A 22,039-nucleotide genomic window follows, 5' to 3' on the forward strand; every position below is an offset into this window, starting at 1 on the left:
TGGTCCTTGAATGCCTGTCATGAGCTCCTCCAGGCTGCCCACTCTGTACTAAGACACAGGACAATTTGGACCTACCTCTAAGTGTTCCTAAAGGTGGGAGGGGGAGCAGAAGCGGGTGGTGTCATCTGAGATCATGGGGAGGGGCTGAGGATGGGATGTGGTGGGTTGGTGCAAGGAAACCTCAGGAATAAATTTATCTTACTTCTCACAAGGGTAAAAGGAGTCTTCGTGGCCCTTCTGACCCATTGGACTTTTCTGCCCCCACTGGGGGGCACAGCCTACCCACTAAACCCCACTTCAGCTCTTTTCTTCCTCTTCCTTCTCTAGGCCTTCTCCTGGCCTCCTCAGGCCTGCACTCTAGAACCCTACAGGCGCTGTCACAACGGGCCATAGTGGGCAGCCACCCTGTAAGAGCTGCCCAGGGCCTTTTATGTTCAAGGGCCACCTTCCCAATGGCACCTCCAGTACACCCGACCTCCTTCCAGTCCTTACACTTCTTGATAGCTCTTATCACCCTCTGACATATATATTTTTTTTACTTATTTTTGTGTTTATTGTCTGTCTCCCTCCACTAAAATATAAGCTTCCTGAGGGCAGGAATCTTTGTTTTGTTCACTGCTGTATCACCAGCACCTAGTATCTGGTACAAAATGGGCTTTTGATAAATATAGCTTAAGTCAGTGAATGAATGAATGGATGGATGGATGGAGAGTCTTGGGCTAGGAGAGCAAATCCCTGACCTTTCTGAGCCTCAGCTTCCCATCTGAAAGATGAGAGATGATCCCAAAAGTCCTGTCTGATGGTCTTATGAATGTCTCTTCTCAAGGGGTCGCTTTTAAGTAGAGAAGGTTCTAAAAAGTGTCACGATGATCTCACTGAAAGGAGATCCTTTTCCCCCAAAGTTAATAAAAGTTCTTTCTCCACCAGGTAAACTTCTACACCTACCTTAAGGCCCAGCTCTAATATCTCCTCCTCTGTGATGCATCAACAGAACTTCCCAGGCAAAATGAAACATGTTTTGGTCAGAACTGAACTTTTGTTTGTTCTCCCAAATCTGTTCTCCAGATTTGCCATCTCAATAAATAGTACCCCTCGACCAAGTTTCTCAAGTCAGAAATAGTCATCCTTGACACATCCTCCCCCTGGCCTCCGTCATCTACTCCATCAATAAGCCCTATCAGTTCTACCTCCTGAACATCTCTTAATCCACTTCCTTCTACACCCAGTGCCCCCCAGTCCAGGCCACTACCATCTGTACCCACATCTGATGGAAGACCCCTCCTGTACTCCTGTCCATTCTTAACTCTTCTCTCTCTCTGTTATCCCATTTTATTGTTTTTCATGCCTCTTCTCTCTCTTCTTTGCCATCTCGTTCACTCTCTCTGTTAGATTCTAAGTAATTTCTTTAGATCTTTCATTTCACTAATTCTCTTTAAGTGGGTCTCATCTGCTACTTATCCTCTACTGAGTTTTTAATTTCAGTGATTTTATTTTTCATCTCAGAAATTCCACTTGTATCATTTTCAAATCTGCTTGGTCATTTTGGGCAGTATTTTGTTCCCTGCGTATCATTGCAAGTCTACCTTTGATTTCTTTACACATTTTAAACACAATCAGTTATAATCAATATCTTATCACTCTAGGACCTTAGACTCTTAATTCTGCTATTTCTTGCTTCTGGTATCTATTGCTCACAGTGACTTGTTTCTTTGTGCGTTTTGTAATTTTACCATGAGCTCCTATTTGATCCCAAAGGGATCTTGAAATGAGAATCCATTCCTCCAGAGAGGATTTTCATTTACTTCTGCCAGGTTCCCTGGGGTGCTACCACCCCCAAGACCATTTATGTTACTTTTTTTAGTTTAGCATTTCCAGGACCACAGAGGTAGTGTATATTCAAACCTGAAATTTGTGTGAGGGCAGACCAACATGTATAACTGTCCAGGGAGCCTCTTTGTCCCCACAAGAACTGTCGTCTCCCTTTGTGGTGGGTGGGTGTTTTTTTCTAGTCAATGCCCCTATTTGCTGAGGATGCCCTTTGAAGGTGGCAGATTCACGTGAGGTGGTAGGGAGGCTAAGTTCCAACTCTTCACACTGTCGTTGGGTAGCCCCAAGTCCTTATTTCCCATTCCTTAAGTGTCATTAAAACTCAAGATTCTAGGTTTCTGGAATTTGTAAATACCCTCACGTTGCTGTGGCTTCATCTTATTTACCAGCCTGATTTCAGCTCTCTCTTAATTCTTGGCTTGAGAGGATTTGTTACTTCTGCGGGCACTCAGGAATGTATTTTAAAGGATGTATGTTGTAACTCATCCAGCCTCTAGGTAGATTTTTTAAGGGATAATGTAGGAAGCATTATTCCCTTTACTCTGTCCCTCTCATAATAGCCAAAATTATCTTTTTAAAACTGAAATCTGACCATGTCACTTCTGGATTTGAAATCCTTCACTGTCTTACTCTTAGGATAAAGATCAAGTTCCTTTCCAGGGACAAAAAGGCCCCACTGGAAGCAACCTCTGCCCCCCTCTTCACGAGGCAGGGACGGAGACTTCCTTGGCACCCAGGGCTTAGCCTAGTGAGTGGTGTTCATTCCACTGTCTCTGTTGCATGAATCAATGAAAAGGCAGTGAGTACCTACTGCCCCAGGCATTTAACTGGCTCTCTGTGAGCCCTCACAAAGCCTTGTGGAGTGGGGTTATTATCTCCATTGCAGATGAGGAGACTGAGGCACAGAAGAGAGGTGACTTGGCCAAAGTCACACGCCTAAGCGTGGGTTCTAACCCAAGTTTCTGCCTGAGCCAGTGCCCACCAGCTCAGCCCCAGGAAGTCAAGCCCATTGTCCTGGCTTCTGCCCATCTCTAAACAATTCCAGAGTCGAGAGCCTACCTCCCACTTCTGAGCACACCCCGCTCCCACGCCCACCTCCAACCCCATCAAGAAAGAGGTTCTGCCTCCTTGGTCTACCTGGAGAGAAAGATGCACAGACAGATGGACAGACAGCACAGAAGCGCATAGTCCCTCCCCTGGCAGCCCCAGCACCACTTCCCCTTAAATGTCATGAGGTGGGTCTGCGGTGACCTCTCCAGACGGGCAGCTGCTTTGGGGCAGTCCTGGAGCTGATTTCTTCCCTGCCACAAATATCCACCGATCTCTGGCTCTGGGCCAGGCCTGGGGCTGGACTCTGGGGAAAGAAACTGGACCCAGACGTGGGCCTGCCCTTGAGGGCTACAGTGACGGCCAGAGCCATCAGGGCCGTGATCATGGGAGTCACTGCGGGGCTGGGGAGGCCCGGAAGTGAGGGGGGTGCCGTCAAGGAAGCTTTCTGGATAAGATGGCCCTGAATTGAGGACAAGATGGAGAAGGAAGTCCCAGAAGAGGAAAAGAGTGTGAGCAAAGGGCTGGAGGCATGATACCATAGTGAGGAGGGGCACAGGCCATCATGGGGCAGGTGGAGAAGACAGAGGCTCTGGAAGGCCTGTAAGTGGACGGGTGGGATGGGGGCATCCCAGCTGGCTGGGGAGCTCAGGCAGGCTGGGGACATTGGACCCATTTGACCTAATAATAGCATGAACAAACACCTATCACCACTACGAGAATATCACTTCAAGTTATCTAAATTGATGACTGCATTATTTCACTGAGTCCTCCCACTAGCCCCAAGAGCCAGATATTCTTATCTGCACTTGATAGATAAGGGAAGACAGTGAAGACAGGAACCTGATGTCCTCCTTCCAGGAGCCTGGGAGAAGACAGAAATACTTTCTGCAAAAGCAACCTGCGAAACCATTCCCCTCCCCTGGCTGTGACTGAGGTCCCCACTTCTCTGCAGGCTGTCCCATGTCTTTAAGGCCTTCCTGCTCCAAGCCACCCTGCCGGGGCCCTGGCCAAAATATTCCTGGGTTCCCAAGTGGTGATGGTGGCCTCTTTGCCGTGCCAGGTGGAAACTCTGGTATGGGGAGGATGCTGAGCAGGGTGGAGCGTGGAGCATGGCTGGTGACTACTAACACCAGGAACTTTAGCGTAGTGGGGGAGGGGGCTTGAAGCCAAAGTGAGAAGAGGGCCATCCCACTCCCCTTTCCTCCCACGTCCCCATGGTGGTCTGCCTGGAAACCACTACCTTAGTGTCTGATGGGCAGAGCTGGGGGACCCTCTTCTCCGCTGGAGACAGGAAACCCTCCTACCCCGATCCCAGTCAGGGTGACATGGGTGGGGCAGCGGAAGCAGGGCGAGGCAGTCATCCAGAGAGCAGACTGGAACCAGAGCTGGCTTTTACTTCCTTACAGCATTCAGGGGGGACTTTTGGCTCAGGGGGTAAGGCAACCTGTACGTGGGGATCTGTCACTTCCACAGTGACCTTTCTAAATTGCAAATATGATTGTGACTCTGATCCCAGACTCCCGCTTAGCTGTGCATAAAGCGAGTACCACATGGCAGGGAGTGATGTGGTGTGGCCTAGGTAGCATGGAGTTTTGAAAGCAGTCAACCCTGGACTCAAGCTGCAGCTCAGCAATCACTTGTTGGAGAAAAGTGGGAAGGTTCTTTAACCTCTATGAGCCTCAGTTTCCTCATCAATGAAATGGGAATGACCTACCTCCCAGGGTTGCTGGGAAGAATGACTGAGACAGTGGAAAGTACAATAAGAAGTATTCAGGAAACGTTAGCAAATTTTCTTTCCTAAGATTATGTATTTCCATTATTTCTTTTACCGAGCAGCACTACTTTTATAATGAAGCTAAGTAACTTTAAAAGATTGAGTGCACATATCCTGTAAAATCCCAGCAATTCCACTCCTACCTGGCAACGTGGAAGAACACTCACATATGTGCAAAGGACAATCATTCAAGAATATTCAATGTTTGAATAGTAAGACACTGGGAACCACCTCAGTGTTCACCAAGAAGCCTGGATAAATAAATAAATGATGGTCTCTACATCAGGTGGCATATCATACTTCAAGGCAAGTGGGGACCAGGGCTTCAAGGATCAAGAGAGCTAAATCTCAGTAACCTGAAGCTGAGTGAGAAAAAGCAAGCTGCAGAATGATTTGTGCTATATGACTCCATTTACAGAAAAAACTTAAAGAACTACATATTTTTTAGGCTTATACATACTCAGCAAAAGAATAAAAACAGAGAAATGATAAAACCAAAATTCAGGATGGTGACTATCTCTGTAGAGGGAAGGGTGGGCTGGTCCACAGAGATGGTTTATTTCTTACAAAGAATATGAAATAAACAGGGCACAATGTTAACATCTGAAAAAGCTTGCTGGCAAGGGCATGGAGTTCATTTTATTATTTGTGATATTCTTCTGAAGGCTGAAAATATTTCATAATTTTTAAAGTGGAGGAGATTTAAATGTTGGTCTTTTCACCACTGAGCCTCACACATGGGGCCGGGCCCAGAGCAGGCCTGGGAGTGTTTGTTGACTGACTGAATGAGTGTCTATGGTGAAGGTGGAACTGCTTTGCCCCTGCTCTGCTCAGACCCCACCAGAATAGCACTGAACAGGGCCAGGGACAGATGGACCTGGAGGGCACGCAGGTGGGTAGGTATGGTTTAGTGTGAGGATGACCTGCCAGTGCTAGAAGGGCAGGCTCACTGCCCTGGAGGCCCAAGGAGGGGCCAGAGGAGCCCTGGGTTGTAGAGAGGCCTGTCAGGGATGTGAGTGTGCAAGGAAGAAGGATGAATGAGGGTTCTAGTCTGGGAGTTCAGGATTCTTTAATAGGTACCCTGCTCCATGCCTGCCTTCTCTCCTGGAAACCATTTTTCTGGGCTCAATGGGGTGGTGCTCAGGACTGGGCAGAAGGGAAGCTTCCAGATTTACAAAGACCAGCCCAGAGAAGGAAGGGAGTAGCCAGCCCAGCCTCCCTGTATTTTCCAAAGGAGGGACCAGAAGTCTAGGGAGGATAAAGGACTTGGTCGATGTCATACAAAACACTGCCTGACTCACCAGGCAACCCTCCCCCAGGCCAGGGTGTCCACCGGCCACCCAACTTCCAAGCCCTCAGCCTGGGACACGCACAGGCCCTGTGGAGGCCTCCAGCTGACAGCTGGCACCAGCCGAGTCACCTCCCTGTTCATGTGTTAGCCCTGAGGCCCTAGGCAAACATTGTCCCTGGTGTTGAGGCTCCAGGCAGAATGGCAGCCCTCCCAGCTCACCTGCGCAGGATCTCCACCCAGCAACCTCCTAGCAGTGCCAGCTCCCAGCAGCAGGGCTCCCAGCCCCTATCCACGGGGGTCCAGGAATGGCAAAGAGTTGCTCCAGGTCTCCCAGCAGCTGGCAGCTGGCACTGCTACAGGGGCGGTGTAGGGGTCCTACAGGGTTCCTCAACGGGGTGGGGTGGGGATGAACAGAAGTGCCACGTTGAAAGTGACAACACCACCTTTACTTCCCCTGTTCCTGTTGTGCCCGGTGGGCCGGGCCGGTTCCTATCTTAGTCATTTAACTCCTCCGAATATCCCCGAAGATGAAGTACTGTCTGGCATCGCTGGGTTCAAATCCCAGGCCCACTTCTCACCTCCTGGGAGACCTAAGACAAGTCATTTAAGAGCTACTGCTCAGTTTCCTCACCTGTAAGGGAAATGACAATAAGAGCCCACCCACAGGTGTGGAGGTGTAAACGCCACAAGCGGAGGAAGGAGGCTCTGACCCGGCCGTGGACACAGCTTCCTAACAAAGTTGGGACCCAGCGGGGAGTTACCGACCGACCCAGGGTGCCCAGGGCCTCCACCGTCCCCGCGCAGCCCCCTCCCCGCTCCCCGGAGGCGGCGGCACCCGGAGGCCGGGAGGGGCGGGGGTCGCAGTGCCGCCCCGCAGAGGCTGGAAGCCGCAGTGCGGGCCTCGCGGGAGGCCAGGCACGGCGCCGCCCCCCGCCGCCCACCCGCGCCCTCCGGGGCCGCTCCGCAGCGCACTTACCCTGCCGGCACGGCGCCCGGGGAGCCGGCTGTGGTCATCGCCGAGGGGGGCGGACAGCGTACCCCCGCGGACGCCAGCCGCGGCCCAGGTGCTGCCGCCGGAACCCCGAGCGGGCGCTGTGCCGCCGAGCCGCGGACGCGGCGGCCGGGGAGGGGCGCGCCGGGGGCGGGGAAGGCGGCGGGGCAGGGCCGGGCCTCCGTCTGCCCACCTGCGCAGTGGGGCCAGGCCGCCGCCCGCCCGCGGCCGACCGCAGACGCGGGCCCAGCAGCGGGCGGGGGCTGCTTGGGGCCGGCCCGCCAGCGGAAGGCGCCCCCACCCCACCTCCGCTCTGACGGGTAAGACCCCGGGGCGCCCAAGGTCTGCCCGGCCCATGCCCCCGGGAGCGGGGGCGCGCTCCTTCCTCAAGGAGCCCCACCAGTGTGGTCCTGGGAAGTTCTCCTAGGCCTGAGGTCCACCTCCCTGCCACTCTCACCGCCCCCGACCGGAGCCCTTCATCATCCTACTGCATCGGTGGGGGGCATTCATGCAAAGAAAGACATGGCCTCCAGAGTCAGGCTTGGATTTTAATCCCACCCACTTGTCCACAGCTTGACTGTGTTTGCAGGAGACCAGAAGGCAGAAAATAACGCGGTTTAGCACTCACTGCTAGCCAGCAGTTCACACTCGCCTCCTCAAATAGTCCCCATAGCTGCCATTTTACAGATGGGGAAACTAAGGCACAGAGTTCACGTGACTTGCCCAAGGCCACTCACCTAAAAAATGGCAAGTCGTGATTGGAACTCAACCCTCCTGACTCCAAAGTGCACACCGTTGCCCTCTGGGTCCCCTCTCCCCTGACCCCAGGGCCTATGTGGAGTCACCCATAACACTCCTCAGATGCCTACTGTGTGCCCAGCCCTAAGGTATATGTCTAGGACCAGGGTTGAAGCCGACCTGGTCTCCTGGCAGAAGAGCCACTGGCCCATGAAGAGTTAACCAGCTACCACGTCCAGGGCCCAGATGCTCTTAATCATGACTCATCAGAGCACGTGGCTGCCATTAGACCTGTCCCTTCACAAAGGCAGGGGACAGAAGGAGGAGGGACTCCAGCACCCCTGGATCTGCCCTGAGCTCCAGGATGTTAGAAAAGGAAACAGGAGGAGTCTGGAGAAGCAGCCATGATAGAAAGAGGGCTTGGACTAGGTCCTGGGAGAGCCAGGCAGACTGGGCCTGGTGGCAGAGGGGAGAGGTTTAGGGGATTACTGTTTAAATCTAAACAGGTTGCCTGGAAAGGTAGTGAGTTCTTATGCTGTCCATGTGTGAGCAGAGGCCAGGTGCTCACTAGCAAGGGTCATCCCACCTCTGGGATTCTGACATAAGCATGGAAAAGATAATTAACTACAAGGAGTGGGCTATGATAACATCCACTGTCATCTACAGAAGTCCAGATAAGGGAGAGTGCTATATAGGCTGGGGGCTTCCTGGAGAAGGTGGACAGAGTTGAGCCTTGAAGTTTGTATTATTTATACACAATGAAGTTGTAGAAAGGATGTACCAGATGGGTACATGGATGAAAAAGCATGGAAGTGGGCAAAGGTACACTGAGGACAGCTGGAGTTTGTGAAGCTGGTGAGAAGACCAGCACTGTGTGTAAAGAGGAGCCTGGGTGAGGAGGCTGGCGGGGGGGGGGTGGGGGGTCTTGTCACATGCCAGGCACTTTCAGGTCTCTGGCATTTGCACATGCTGTTCCCTCTGCCTGGAACACACCTTCTTCCTTGTCACACATTATTCATTCATTTAACCAAGGGATGATCCAAAAGCTTACAATTGAAAGGCTTCTTTTTTTAAAAAAAGAATACAAATTTACCAATATAAAATTGCCAGAGCCTTGGGAGGGGCCAGGTGAGTAAGGAGTTCTGAAGGTTTATGCTACATTAGCTTCAAAGTAAATCTTTACTGTATTTGACCAACATTTATTAAAATCCTGCCCTGTGCGAAAGCTCCTACTCACCCTGCAGGTTTCAGTTCAGATGCCTCCTCTTCCAGGAAGCCCTCCCTCCCTAGATGGGTCAGGGGCTTCCTGGGCACACACTGCTCTAACCCACTTTGACCTCCCCTATCACCCTGGGTGAACACCATCTGTGTATGGTGGGGTGGAGTGAGGTTTGTATATGACTGTCTCTGCCATCAGACTGGGACCTTCTGGAGGGTAGGGCCTGGTCAGACATCTCTGTATCAGTGCCTAACTAATCACCAAAAACTTTAACACTGAGCCTAGCACTTTACCATTTTCTTCTGAGGTAATGATTATAACAATGACTGAAATTCATCGAAGGCTTATTATGTGCCACACATGTTAAGTATGTAACGTGGATTATCTCGTTTAATGCACACTTTTAACCACCTCTCTGAGCCTCAGTTCCTCATCAGTAAGATGGAAGTACTGCCTGCTTCAAAGGGTCATTGTGAGGATTAAGCATTTATATGTGTAAAACACCCGGAATGGTGCCTAGCATGTGCTTACGGTGTTACATAAGTGCCCTGACGATGGTGGTGGCAGTGCCAAGGTAGACGCTATTATTCTCCCCCTTTTACAGATGAAAACTGAGGCTCAGCTTTGCCTTCAGAGCTAGAACTCTGCCCATGCCACACGGTGGCAGTGATGCTGGGGCCACTCGCCTGGTGAGTCAGAGCATCAGAGTGGCCCACCCCTCCTGAGGGTTCCACCTGGGTAGTATCCGGCCCCCAAGAGCTCCTGCCTAGCCCCACCCCTGGGGAGTGTGTTAGTCACCATTATTTCTGCCTCCCAACCCCGGTGACCCTGCTCAGGTCTCCTGCTTATTCCCAGGGGACCAGGAGAGCATCCTGAGTCCTGGGTTCCCTCCTCCCTGCCAGGGGACCTTTTTTTCTGGTGCTTTGTGCCTGGGAGATGCGAGGCCTGTTTTCCTCTCTCATCTTCTCCCCAGCCTGCAAGAACAAACCACTGGGCTCACTGCACTTCTCAGTGGCCCTGAGACGTCTCAATATAGACTGTTTTCACCAATACCATCTCTCAGCTTAAGAAGGCCTTCAGGAAATTCCCTGGTGGTCCAGTGGTTAAGACTTTGGTGCTTTCACTGTCGGGGCCCGGGTTTGATCCCTGGTCAGGGAACTAATATCCTGAAAGCTGCATAGCGTGGCCAAATTTTAAAAAATTAAAAAAAAAATAAAAAGAAGAAGGTCTTCAATAAGTATCTGTTTAGTGAAACCTCCTCAGAATGCTCCAGAAAGCTCCATAGTAGCTTTATCTCCCATCCTACAGATGAGAAGACTGGGGCTTGGACCAAGTGTGACTTGGACTCAGGTCTAGCCATATCTTAAACCAGGTCTCAATTCTATCCTGTAGAGAAAATGTGTGAAATGTGTGTGTGTGTGTGTGTGTGTGTGTGTGTCACAGAAATAGGGGTGTGAGCATGTGAAAAGTGATGCCATCGTAGAAGGAGCTTAAGCTGTGAAGTCAGTTCTCCTCTCTGAATCTCAGTCTTCCATCTGTAAACCTGGGATAATAGTGCCAACCTCTCAGGGATGCTGGTAGTAATGCTTACTGAGCATTACTTGGGTGACCCCTTGTCCCCTTTCCCTGTTCTCAGTGCCTTTCTCCAGACCTCTCCCTGGAGAAAGCCTCCACCCCCAGCCCCACCCCCATTGTCTCTAAAGCCCAGAACTACCCACCTCAGACCCTAGAGCCCTCCCAGCCCAGCTGAGCTGGTGACTGTAAAGCAGGTTTTCTTAAAGTGAGTGAGCCCCACCCAGCAGGTTACAGGCTTGGGCTCGTTAATAATTCACAAGTAAACAGGCCCATCCACAAAGGGCCCTGGAAGAGGGCTGAACCAGTCACAGTTCTTCAATATTCCCTGGAGAGAGGCCCTTAGGGAGCACGAGGCCTGCTCCTTGGGCCGGCCCCCTTCCTCCTCAAGGACTCTGGCCCCTACTAGCTGTGAATCTCAGACAAGTTACTGCCTCACTCTGGCCCTTAGTTTCTCTCTCCCCACCAAATATAAAAGGGAGAGAAGATTGCACCAGGAAGTCAAGGACCCTCCCCGCTCTGATGTTCTCAGTTCTGGGACCTGAGCTCTTTTATGAAAGTCTGGTCTCCAGGAGCTGCCAAGGGTGGGTCTAAGAAAGGAGCCTCCAGTCAGGCACAAAGGACCAAGAGCAATTCTGAATGAAAAGAAGATACAGAATGCTAATGAAGGGTTTCTGGCATCAGAGGTTAGAACTTGGGCTGCAGGACCAGGAAGATCTGGCTGGACTCCTGCCCCACCATGTCCTTGCTCCGCAGCTCCAAGCAACTCAGTCACCCTACTAGCTCGAGGCAGGGCAAGGAGCAGTTCAGAGAGCAGGTTTGCAAGCCGGTGCTTATACCCCACCTCTGGCACCCTGCACTTCATCTCTGAAATGGGGATGTTGATGGCACCAACCTCACTGGGTTGCTGTAAGGATTAAATGAGATAAAATACATAAAGCTCTTGAAGTGGGGCCTTATCATTATTCTGTGAGCTTTAGTTTCCTCACCCATAAAGCAGGGATAACAAGATTGTCGTGAGCACTAAATAAGCAAATGAACCCAAAAGAGCTTTGGAACTATGCAAGGCTGTCCAGAGAAGAGGCATTTCCCCTATGATGTGCACCCAGACCTGGCCAGGTCCACAAGGACAGAGCAGCATCCATTGGACACCTACTACATGCCCTCAGGGCAAATGTGCTACCTCACTCACTGCTGGTGGGAGTAGAAAGTGGCACCATCTTTCTGAAGGGCAACTGGAATTATGGGCTGAAAGCCTCAGAAAGATGACCAGTAACACCTGGGTAGCAAACATGTCTTGAGAAATAATCACAGACACAGGATTTATTGTACATTGATGTTCATCATAGTGTTTCCTATAATAAAGATACAGCTGGAAATAACCTAAATGCCCATCAATAAGGAATTAGTTCAGGGACTCCCCTGGTGGCGCAGTGGTTGAGAATCCGCCTGCCAGTGCAGGGGACACAGGTTCGAGCCCTGGTCCCCGTGTGCCACAACTACTGAGCCTGCACTCTAGAGCCCGCAAGCCACAACTACTGAAGCCCGTGCACCTAGAGCCTGTGCTCTGCAACAAGAGAAGCCACTGCAATGAGAAGCCTGTGCACCGCAATGATGAGTAGCCCCCGCTCACCGCAACTAGAGAAAGCCCGTGCGCAGCAACAAAGACCCAGCACAGCCAAAAATAAATAAATAAATATATGTTAAAAAAAAAAAAAGGAATTAGTTCAGTGAATTATAGTGAATTTGTAGGGTGAACTATTCTGCAGATATTAAATTTATAGAGAATTTATTTGCCTGGATTACTGCATTGTCCCCTAACTGTTTCCTCTGCTCTTACCCTTGTCCCCTTATTGTCTACTCTCTACACGGCACCAGACCCACTTGATCAGATCATGCCACGCTCCTGTTCACACCTCTGCACTGGCTTCCCATGGTGCTCAGTGAAAAAGTTAAAGTCTTCGCATGGCCACCAGGCCTGGATGCCCTGCACCCCCATCTCTCTCTCTCTGATATCATCTCCCTTTACTCTCTTATTCAGCCACACCAGACTCCTTGCTTTTCTCCAAATATGTCAGGCACGCTCCCACCTCGGGAGCATGCCTTTGCACTTCCTGTTCCCTATGCCTGGAATGCTCTTCCTGCAGATATTCACATGATTAGTCCCTCACCTCTTCAGGACTTAGCTCAAATGTTACCTTCTCTGTGAGGCCTTCCCTGACCATTCTATTTAAAATGGAACCATCGCACTCATTCTCCCAATTCCTTTGCCCTGCATTATTTTTTCCATAGCACTTGTTATCTGACATCCTGTATATTTTGCTTATTCGTTTAGTCTCTGTCTCTCCCTACTAAATTCTACACTCCACAAGAGAAGAGTTTGTTCTTGGTTTTTTTTCCAGCTTTGTTCTCTAACATATTTTCAGTGCCCAGAACAGTGCCTGGTACACAGTAGGTCTCAATAAATATTTATTGCATGAATGAGTTTTTGAAAAGGTGGAAAAATATGAGAAAAGCAGAATACAAAATTACACATCCAGTACTAAAAAGAAAACCCCAATGTCTATGCATTTGAGAAAGTATGAGGAGCCTTCAATTTCCTCATCTATTAGAATTGGAGACAACAGAGCCCCCGGTCAGAGTTGTGGTGCATTGAAGATGATGATGCATGTCAAGTCAGGGCACAGCCAAGGGCAGATCTCGCTGTTATTACAGATCACTGAGGCAGCAGAGTTGAAGGGCACAGGGTCTTCTGGAGGCAGGGACCTAGTTAAGAGGGTGTCGGGGAGAGAAGCTGTGGCTGGAGGGAGCAGGGGCAAGTGCAGGTGGAGAACAGTGACGTTTTGAGTGCCGTGCTGTCCTCAGAGCCTGGGGAGCCGCCATCCCCCTTTGACTGTCCTGGCCTGCACTCAGGGACAGTGCTTGGGTGTGCCCTTCAGTCACTGATATAAAGGAAGTACCCACCCACCAATTTTCTTGGAAAGAGAGCAGAGTTACTTCAATCTGACACTTGGATGCTCTATCTGGGGGAGGCTGTTTCTTAGCCGGAGATGAATTTTTACAGGGGGTGGGTACTTGCAGGGCGACTCTGCGAGGGGGTAAGGGGAACACTTGAGGCTGTGGGAGGGAACATGCACGGACAAACTTTGTCTGATGGGGGAAAAGGGAAATCAAAAGGAATAGACCAGGGCTTCCCTGGTGGTGCAGTGGTTGAGAATCTGCCTGCTCATGCAGGGGACACGGGTCCGAGCCCTGGTCTGGAAGGATCCCACATGCCGCGGAGCAACTAGGCCCGTGAGCCACAACTACTGAGCCTGCGCGTCTGGAGCCTGTGCTCCGCAACAAGAGAGGCCGCGATAGTGAGAGGCCCGCGCACCGCGATGAAGAGTGGCCCCCGCTTGCCACAACTAGAGAAAGCCCTCGCACAGAAACGAAGACGCAACACAGCAAAAATAAATTAATTAATTAATAAACTCCTACCCCCAACATCTAAAAAAAAAAGAGGAATAGACCAGACCCAGGTCTACCTGGACAGGTGCCTGGTGTCCCACCCACTGTCATAATTCCTAATATAATTGTCTGGGTTATAATATGACCAGCCAGTTAGTAGGCTGGGCAAAGGATTTTACCTGAAAGCAGTAGATTTCTGCACTGCTGTTCACCTGGGAAAGGGCTGATCTTGAGAAAGGAAAGGAAGGCTTGGTTGTCTTGGTTAAGGCAGAAATTTCCTCCTCTCTCGGGAGGGAAGATGCTGGAAGACATACATTGGGCCCTCCCAGAAGTGGAAGTTCTGCAGGAAGGCTCCTTCCAGGATGGTTGGCTTTGAGAGGAGCCATAGAATCATAAAACTCAGTTGCTCATTCCTTGCATCCCAAGGTGGCCTTAAAAGTTACAGCCTGGTCCTAGCCAAGTGGTAGGGAATTAGGGGAAAGGTCTGTCCCACCCTTGGGATGGGGTGATAAAGCAAAGAGCCTATACCCTCTCCAGGCCAGGGAGGTGGTGGTAGTCATGGAGAGAATGGGACTGGGGCTGGCAAAGCCACAATCACAGGGGGTGGTGGGTGGCACAGGTCCCAAGAAGGGTTCATAAGGGACTAGTTCCCAGCTCCCAGGGGGTCAACAACAGCTGGAAGACTGAGACAGATGGGCAGCGGTGCTCCAAGGAAATCGATTTGGGTACTTCATGAAACTATGGCTTTATTTTAAGGCCTGCTGTGTGGCCACATGGATGCTACAACCCTCCCCGCCCTGAACCTTCCCCTGCCACCCACTTGTTTTTAGAGAACTGTTTCTCCTCCTCTCTCCTGCCCCAGTGGCTGAACGGGAGGTGCATTCTCTTCCTTGACCCCACCTCTCAGGACACAGTGGTTGGTTAAAGAAGAGCCAATTGGAATACTTCCCTGAGCTTTTTCATATTAGAGCTGGTGGAGAAGCCCCTTTCTCTCCTGGCCTGGGGAGACTAATCATAATAATCAGTAACACTCCTGGGTATAGCACCGACTATGTGTCAAGGATGGTCCTCTGTGCTTTGCATAAACTAATTCATGCAGTCCTCACAACCCTGTGAGGCAAGTCCTACCATTACCCTCATTTTACAGATGAAGAAACTGAGGCGCAGAGAACTTAAACAACCTGTCCAAGGTCACACGGGTAGAAAGGCCTGGAGTCAGGATTCAAAATCAACCTGTGTGGCTCCAGAGGACTTTCCACTGCTTTGTCTTACTGTCCCAGGACGTGAGCTTGGAAACTGCTGGCAGCCATGTCTTGCATTGAGTAGAGAAGTAGGTGAGCATTAGGAGAGAATGGAGCTGACCACAGACGGAAACTGAGCTGAGAGGCAGAAACTTTCAGGGGAAGGACAAAGCAACTAGAGCTACAGATTGAAGAGATTTCAGGAAATGTGGCCTGCTGGCAGAACTGAAATTGCAACCTAAATAATCTATTTTCCATTGACCTCAAGAAAGGACCAAAAATATCCCAAGTCAGAATCCCTCCATAACTGACAAAGGGGGACAAAGGTTACTTGGAATTTTTCCATGGTATCCTCACCAGGGGTTGAGGATCTGAGGGATCACATTGTGCCTCCCACACCAGAGCCCTCTCCTACCCCATGCAGCTGCCCTCAGCAACAGGGGGTAAATCAGAATCCTGGGGTCAGTAGCTTCAACATCGTAGACATTTGGAATTTTAAATCATGAGTCTGGTGACCACAGATGCCTCAGCTCAGAGGATCTTAGAATCCCAGAGGTGAAAACTCAGCACTGGCCTTGAGTCCACATCCAGTCCCAAGGAAGGGACCCCATAGCTGCCCAATGATTCCAGTCACCAAATTCGAAACTCCCTACCTGGAGGCATCTGAGAGCTCCTTGAGCTCAGACTCAAACCAAGAGCAAGAAATCTGTCAACAACAGCCCAGCAGGCCCCCAGTCTCTTCAGCAGGGCCCCTCCATTCTTGGGGCGGCCCCTCCCTCCTACAAGCTCTGCCACTGAATTATTCTCTCAAGAGCGTTCTGCCTGGGCTTCCCTGGTGGTGCAGTGGTTGAGAATCCACCTGCCAATGCAGGGGACATGGGTTCTAGCCCTGGTCTGGGAAGATCCCACATGCCGCGGAGCAACTAAGCCCATGCGCCACAACTAATGAGCCTGCGCTCAAGAGCCCACGAGCCACAACTACTGAGACCGCGTGCCACAGATACTGAAGCCCACTCACTTAGAGCCTGTGCTCGGTAACAAGAGAAGCCACCGCAGTGAGAAGCCCGCGCACCGCAACGAAGAGCAGCCCCCGCTCACCACTAGAGAAAGCCTGCGTGCAGCAACGAAGACCCAACACAGCCAAAATAAATAAAGAAATGAATGAATTAATTTTAAAAAAGCGTTCTGCCTGCCTGCACTTCCCCCCCTGCTCCTGGTGCTGTCTCTTATGGGAGCAGCCATAGGGTGGGGGCAGGGGCTACTGGTATGACTGGGAAGGGACCCTGTTTGTAGGCCGAGTAGGTGGCCATCCCCATCTTAAAGTGCACAGACATCACTTCCCTCTCCTAACAGTCCCTGGCTACCCAGTCCTGGTGCCTGGAAGCCCACCATTGCCTCCCAAACCTTTCTGAATCCCCTCTGTTCAATGCAAATACCTCAGAAGGAAGATTCCCTCGTACCAGTGAACTCACATTTACTGGTCACCGAATATGCTCGGTGGCTCTTTGTTAGGTCCTTTACCAATGTGGCTTCACCAGGTCTTCCGCCACTTGGTAAGTAGCTACTATTTTATAGCTGAGTAAACTAAGGCTCACATGGGTCAGGCGACTGAATCAGGGTCATAGAGCCAGTATGTAAGTGGCAGAGCAGGGGCCGAGCACCCTCCCAAGCCCTTCACCCCTCAGCCAGGCTGTGGGAGACAGGCAGCGTGGTGGGTGAGGCCTGAGGGTGGAGAAGGCACAAGTCCCGAGCTGAGAGAAAGGAGACCTGGTTTGTTGCCCCAGGTGTGAGATCTTGTGAGGGCAACTGGGAGTCAGAATTCTCTGAGTATTTGTGTCCAGCAAGTTCCAGCTGAAGTAGAAAGGTACATGTGTTCAGGCCCTCACCTACACTCCAGCACGCAGGGTGCCTGCAGGACAGAGCACAGCTGGGTTCTTACAGGAGGGCAGGCAGGCGAGAAATCCATGTAAACCCAGCCACTCCTCAGCACCCCAACTGTGATCTCACCCTCCTCAGAAATCATTCCCCCAGGTTCTCATCAAAACCGAAGCATTCTGTGCTGGGCTTCGGGGACATGGGGGCAGATGAACCCCATCCCCTCTCCATATGTAGTGGGGAGACAGAAAGGGGTGACCATGCCCCAGCGTTAAAATCCTTTCTCCATGGGATAGCTGGATCATCTTTAAATATGTGATTCCCCTCTTTAGCGCCCTCTAGTGGCTCCCAACACACAATGAAACCCAAACTCGGCCCTCTTCTGGGCAGCCTGCCTCCTGGATCCCAACAGGCAGGGATCCTCAACAACACACACACCTTTCTGCTCCTCAGACACATCTCAGGCTTTGACAGGAGCTATCCTCACTGCAGGGAATGCTCTGGGAAAGATGGATTTTACTGTCCATCACATGGCTCTATTTTAAGCCTTACACAGCATCTGTTTCTGGTGTTTACTTATTTGCCTAGCTGTTTAATCTGTCTTTCCCACTAGAACGTGGTCTCCTGAGAGCAGGGGCTTGTATGTCGTAAGTAACACCATATCCACAGCACCTAGTACAATGCCTGGAACATGGTACGTGCCCAACAACGTTTGCTGAAAAACTGAATGAGAGCCATGAGAGGGAAGCAAAGATGCTGGAGCCCAGAAAGCCTCTGAGCCTGACTCAGGGTGGGCTCAGAAAGGTTCTCTAAAAAAGGTCACCTAAAGTAAGACAGAGAAAGACAAATACCATATAATATCACTTATATGTGGAATCTAAAATATGATACAAATGAACTTATTTACAAAACAGAAATAGATTCACAGACATAGAAAACAAACTTATGGTTACCAGTGGGGAAAGGGGGTGGGGGAAGGGTAAATTGAGAGTTTGGGACTCACAGATACAAAGTACTGTATATAAAATAAACAACAAGGTCCTATTGTATAGCATAGGAAACTATATTCAGTATCTTATAATAACCTATAATGGAAAAGAATCTGAAAAAGAATATATATATATCCATATATATATATACATACGGATAACTGAATCACTTTGCTGATTAACACAACATTGTAAATCAACTATACTTCAATTAAAACAAACACACAAACAAAAAAACCCACAAAAATAAAAAACCCCAGACAAATCAAACCTATGGTATTAGAAGTCAGGACAGTATCAATAGTTACCTTTGGGGGCTTGCGGATGGGTGGGGCACAAGGGAGACTCTGGGGGCTGGTAATAGTCTGTGTCTTAATCTGGGTGCTGGTTACATGGGTGCTGGTTACTTTGTGAAGAGTCATTGAGTTGTACACTTACAATGTGTGCACTTTTCTCTATATGTGCTACCCTTGAATTAAAAGTTTATTTTAAAAGTAAAAAAAAAATTTTTAATAAGAAAAGAGATCGCCTAAAGTTGAATCTTATAGGGTGACTGTCAGGAGTAGAGGATGGCATTCTGGGCAGAGGTAGCCCTGAGCAGCCCAGCACAGTTGTGAGAGCCCTACAAAGCCAGTCGTTCTTACTGGACCAGAGTGAGGGTCAGAGAGTGATGGGAAGCGGGCCTGGGCAGGTCACAGCTTCTCCCCTGGATAGCTTTGACCTTTCACCTCTGTGATAGAGAGCCATAGAAGAACTTTAAAGCAGAAAAAATGACATGGTCTGGTTTGTGCTTTAGAAAAGACAAGTCTGAAGGATGCATGGAAAGGGGGAGACTGGAGGAAATGGAAAAGTTAGGGACTACTGCAATAGTCCAGGGGGAATGAACAGCTTTGAGAGACATCAAAAAGATAAAATCAGCAGAACTTGGAGACCAGGGTGGAGGAGAGGGAGGGAGGTGAGAGGGATGACTCCCAGGTTCTAGGCTTGGGCAACTAGGTGGATGACTATGCCATGGGGACACAGGAGGAGGAACAGGTTTGGGGGTGAAGATGTGAAGTTTGATTTGGGGCTTGCCGAGTTTGATGTGCCCATGTGACAGTCAGATGGAGGTGTTGGGAAGGCAGTTAGATTGCCCTTCTCCAGGGAGTAGCAGAGTGAACTTTAAATATATAAAGGAAAGAAATTGGGGGTCACAGCTCAGAAGAGAGGTCAGGGCTGTCCCCTCTCCCCTTTCTCATGAGAACACATCTGGAGATACCAACTCACCCAGGAGGTGGGGACAGCTGGGAGTTGGAGGTGACACACAGGAGGCAATGACACATCCCTGAAGGGTTGACCTTGGAGGAGCTGTGGTGCACACAGTTCCACCATGGACAGGCACTGGGACGCAGGATTTCCCTCCACACTGCTGCCCCCAGATGTGGACAACCCCTGGTGGGGGATAGTGTATCTGCTCTCACCTGTCCGGGCACACGTACCCCTATCTCTGCTCATGCAACGCTGGGGAGGATCAGGTGCGTGAGCAACATTGCTAAGGCGAGACGGAGACGTGCCCAAACCTGATTCCCAGCCCGCCCGAGGTCCAGCTCACCCGAGTTGCCCTCACAGGTGGCTCACAGGTTGCGGCACCGGAAGCGGGGCTCGGGTGGGACCGGGGTGTTGGGGGTGTATCTTTTCACCCCCAGGCCCAGCCCTGCTGGGGGCCATAACACGCGAGCAAGGGATACGTGGTGGGGCTGGGGTGAGAGGGGCTGGGCTGCCTCTCCCCGGGCCTTTCGGCCGTTACCCCGCGGCCAGCAGCCCGCACACTTCTGTCTCCTGCTGTGTCCCATCGGCTGTTCTCCAGACGCCCCTCAGTCCCATCAGTGCCTCCCGCCGAGTCCCCGCCCCCGCCTGGTACCTGCGGTCGCTTTCCCCGGAGGCCGCCCCCTTGCAGGCGGTCAGAAAGGCCATGGACGCGGGCCGGACTTGGATGGAGGCGCGGGCGGCCCCTCGTGGCGGCTGTGGCGGTAGCGGCGGCTCCGGCGGCAGTACCTGGACGCGTTGGGCGGGGCGGGACCCGTGGCTCCTCCCCGCCGCGGCCGGGCGCCTCCCTGCATAGCAAGGACGTCGGTGTCCCGGGAGCGGACCTGGGGAGCCAGAGCAAGACCACTACTGTCCAGAGCCGACGAGACGCATCAGTATTCACAAGGAGAAACTGAGGCCCACCCAGGAAGGCCAGGGATTTGTCCAAGGTCACACAGAGGGCCAGTGGCAGCACCAGGACCGACCCCAGGCCCCTCCACTTCCAGTATAGAGCCCGTCCTCCGTATCGATGGGTGATGGTGTCACCGATGCCTTTCTCACCTGCCTAAGTGCAGAACCTGCCTTGCCAGGGCTGTACCTGGATGGACTCAGGGGCTTGGGACTGCTCCCAAGTGCAGGGCACAGAGCAGGAGGGGCAGGCAAGGGGGCGGACAGACAGGAAGGAGCTGCTTGGGCCTGGCAGTGGAGGCTGCTGACCAGGCGAGGCACTGGGAGGGGCTCTGTCCACAGACCTCTGATTCCCAGCGGAGAACAGGAGACAGAGGAGGATGAGCCTGTCTCCAGTTCACACTTTCTTTGAAACCCCGTATTTTGCCTTAGGTCATGTACATTTTTACTTTTTATTTTATTTTATTTATTTATTTATTTATTTTTGCGGTACGCAGGCCTGTCACTGTTGTGGCCTCTCCCGTTGCTCCGGACGCGCAGGCTCAGCGGCCATGGCTCACAGGCCCAGCCGCTCCACGGCATGTGGGATCTTCCCGGACCAGGGCACGAACCCATGTCCCCTGCATCGGCAGGCGGACTCTCAACCACTGCGCCACCAGGGAAGTTTTTTATTTTAAACAACTAACAAGTAGAAGAATCAGCTCTGGAGCAAGGTGAGCCCCTGGCAGTGCAGTCTAGCAGGCTTCCATGGGAGGCTCAACTAAAGGCAAAGAACAAGGGAGCACCTTGAGGAGGTATTTGAGAAGGATCACTCCGAGGTCCAGTGTGTAGGATGGATTCAGGGGTCCCTGGAGACTTCTCTCCGTGAGGGAGTATGGGGGTTGAACACAGATCAGGAACAGGGTGGCAATGGGACCATTGCTGTCTCCTTTTGGGCTGGGTCTGTATCCTAGGTCTTGTGCAACACAAATCACGTGTCAATAAATGGTGACTAATTGTAATGTGCCAAGCCCTAAGCCTGGTGTTTTACACAAATTCTCATTTAATTTCACCTTATTAAATACTCACCCCCATTTCACAGTTGATGAAACTGAGGTTCAGAGGGGTTAACTGACTTCCCTGAGATCAAGCCTCACACCCAGATCTGTCTGCCCCATCTGCGGCTCCTTCCCAACCCTGCCTGTGGTTTGCAGGTGGGCGGGGCATGGAGTGGGAGTCCTGGGCAAAGCAGAGGGCAGAAGCCTCAAGGATCATCTGGGCGGTTTCTCTCACTTTTCCTTGCTAAGCAGCAGAGAAAATACAACCTTTCCCCCTCTCTCTGAGCACTCATGTCATGGTCTAGGCAGATCAACAAGGGCCCACGAATGCTGCCTACCTGACCACAAAGCTAGAGCTTCCACATCTGGAAATTCCAGTTCCAGTGCACGCATGGGCGCAAACTCCTCAGCTCACAGAGCTCTGCCCAGTTTGTCAGCACTGGGCACTGCAGATAGCCAACTTCTTCCTAGGCTCCCAGGCATGAATACCACAGGGCCTCAGAAGCCTGGTCTCCTATAGGCCCCGAGCCCAGTCTAATCCTGGGTGGAATTAAAGTCCCACCCAGCCTCCAAGCCCACAACTAACACCACTTCCTACAGAAAGCCCTCATGTATCTCCCCAGTGGAGGACTACCTCTTCCTCAGAGATTACATTTTTCTCTCAGAGCATTTAGCACTATATATTTTTTAATCCTTATATTGGTTATCAACGACCCTATTAGTCTCACTCTTCAGATTTCTATCTGAAGGTACAGAGAATGTCTCACATTTGTGTCTTCCACACTGTTACAC

At 51.2% G+C, this 22,039-nt stretch overlaps 1 protein-coding gene across 4 annotated transcripts in view; it reads right to left on the reverse strand.

Moving 5' to 3' along the window:
• TTC39A (tetratricopeptide repeat domain 39A) overlaps nucleotides 1-19,970 on the reverse strand; it is a gene marked incomplete at its 5' end in the record, with an annotated part of 52,107 nt that extends 32,137 nt beyond the window's left edge. The window contains one exon of one of the 4 annotated variants that reach the window (XM_079697229.1): nucleotides 19,918-19,970. In XM_079697229.1, the coding sequence (XP_079553355.1) occupies nucleotides 19,918-19,970 (53 nt within the window). Of the gene's footprint in view, nucleotides 1-202; nucleotides 247-6,918; nucleotides 6,972-19,917 lie in introns of those variants that run through there. The other 3 variants (XM_079697232.1, XM_079697231.1, XM_079697230.1) reach the window with 3 other exon arrangements.
• Between the last annotated feature and the right edge of the window lie 2,069 nt (nucleotides 19,971-22,039).

This window comes from Hyperoodon ampullatus (assembly GCF_949752795.1).
Source record: "Hyperoodon ampullatus genome assembly, chromosome: 2".
Lineage (NCBI taxonomy): Eukaryota > Metazoa > Chordata > Mammalia > Artiodactyla > Ziphiidae > Hyperoodon > Hyperoodon ampullatus.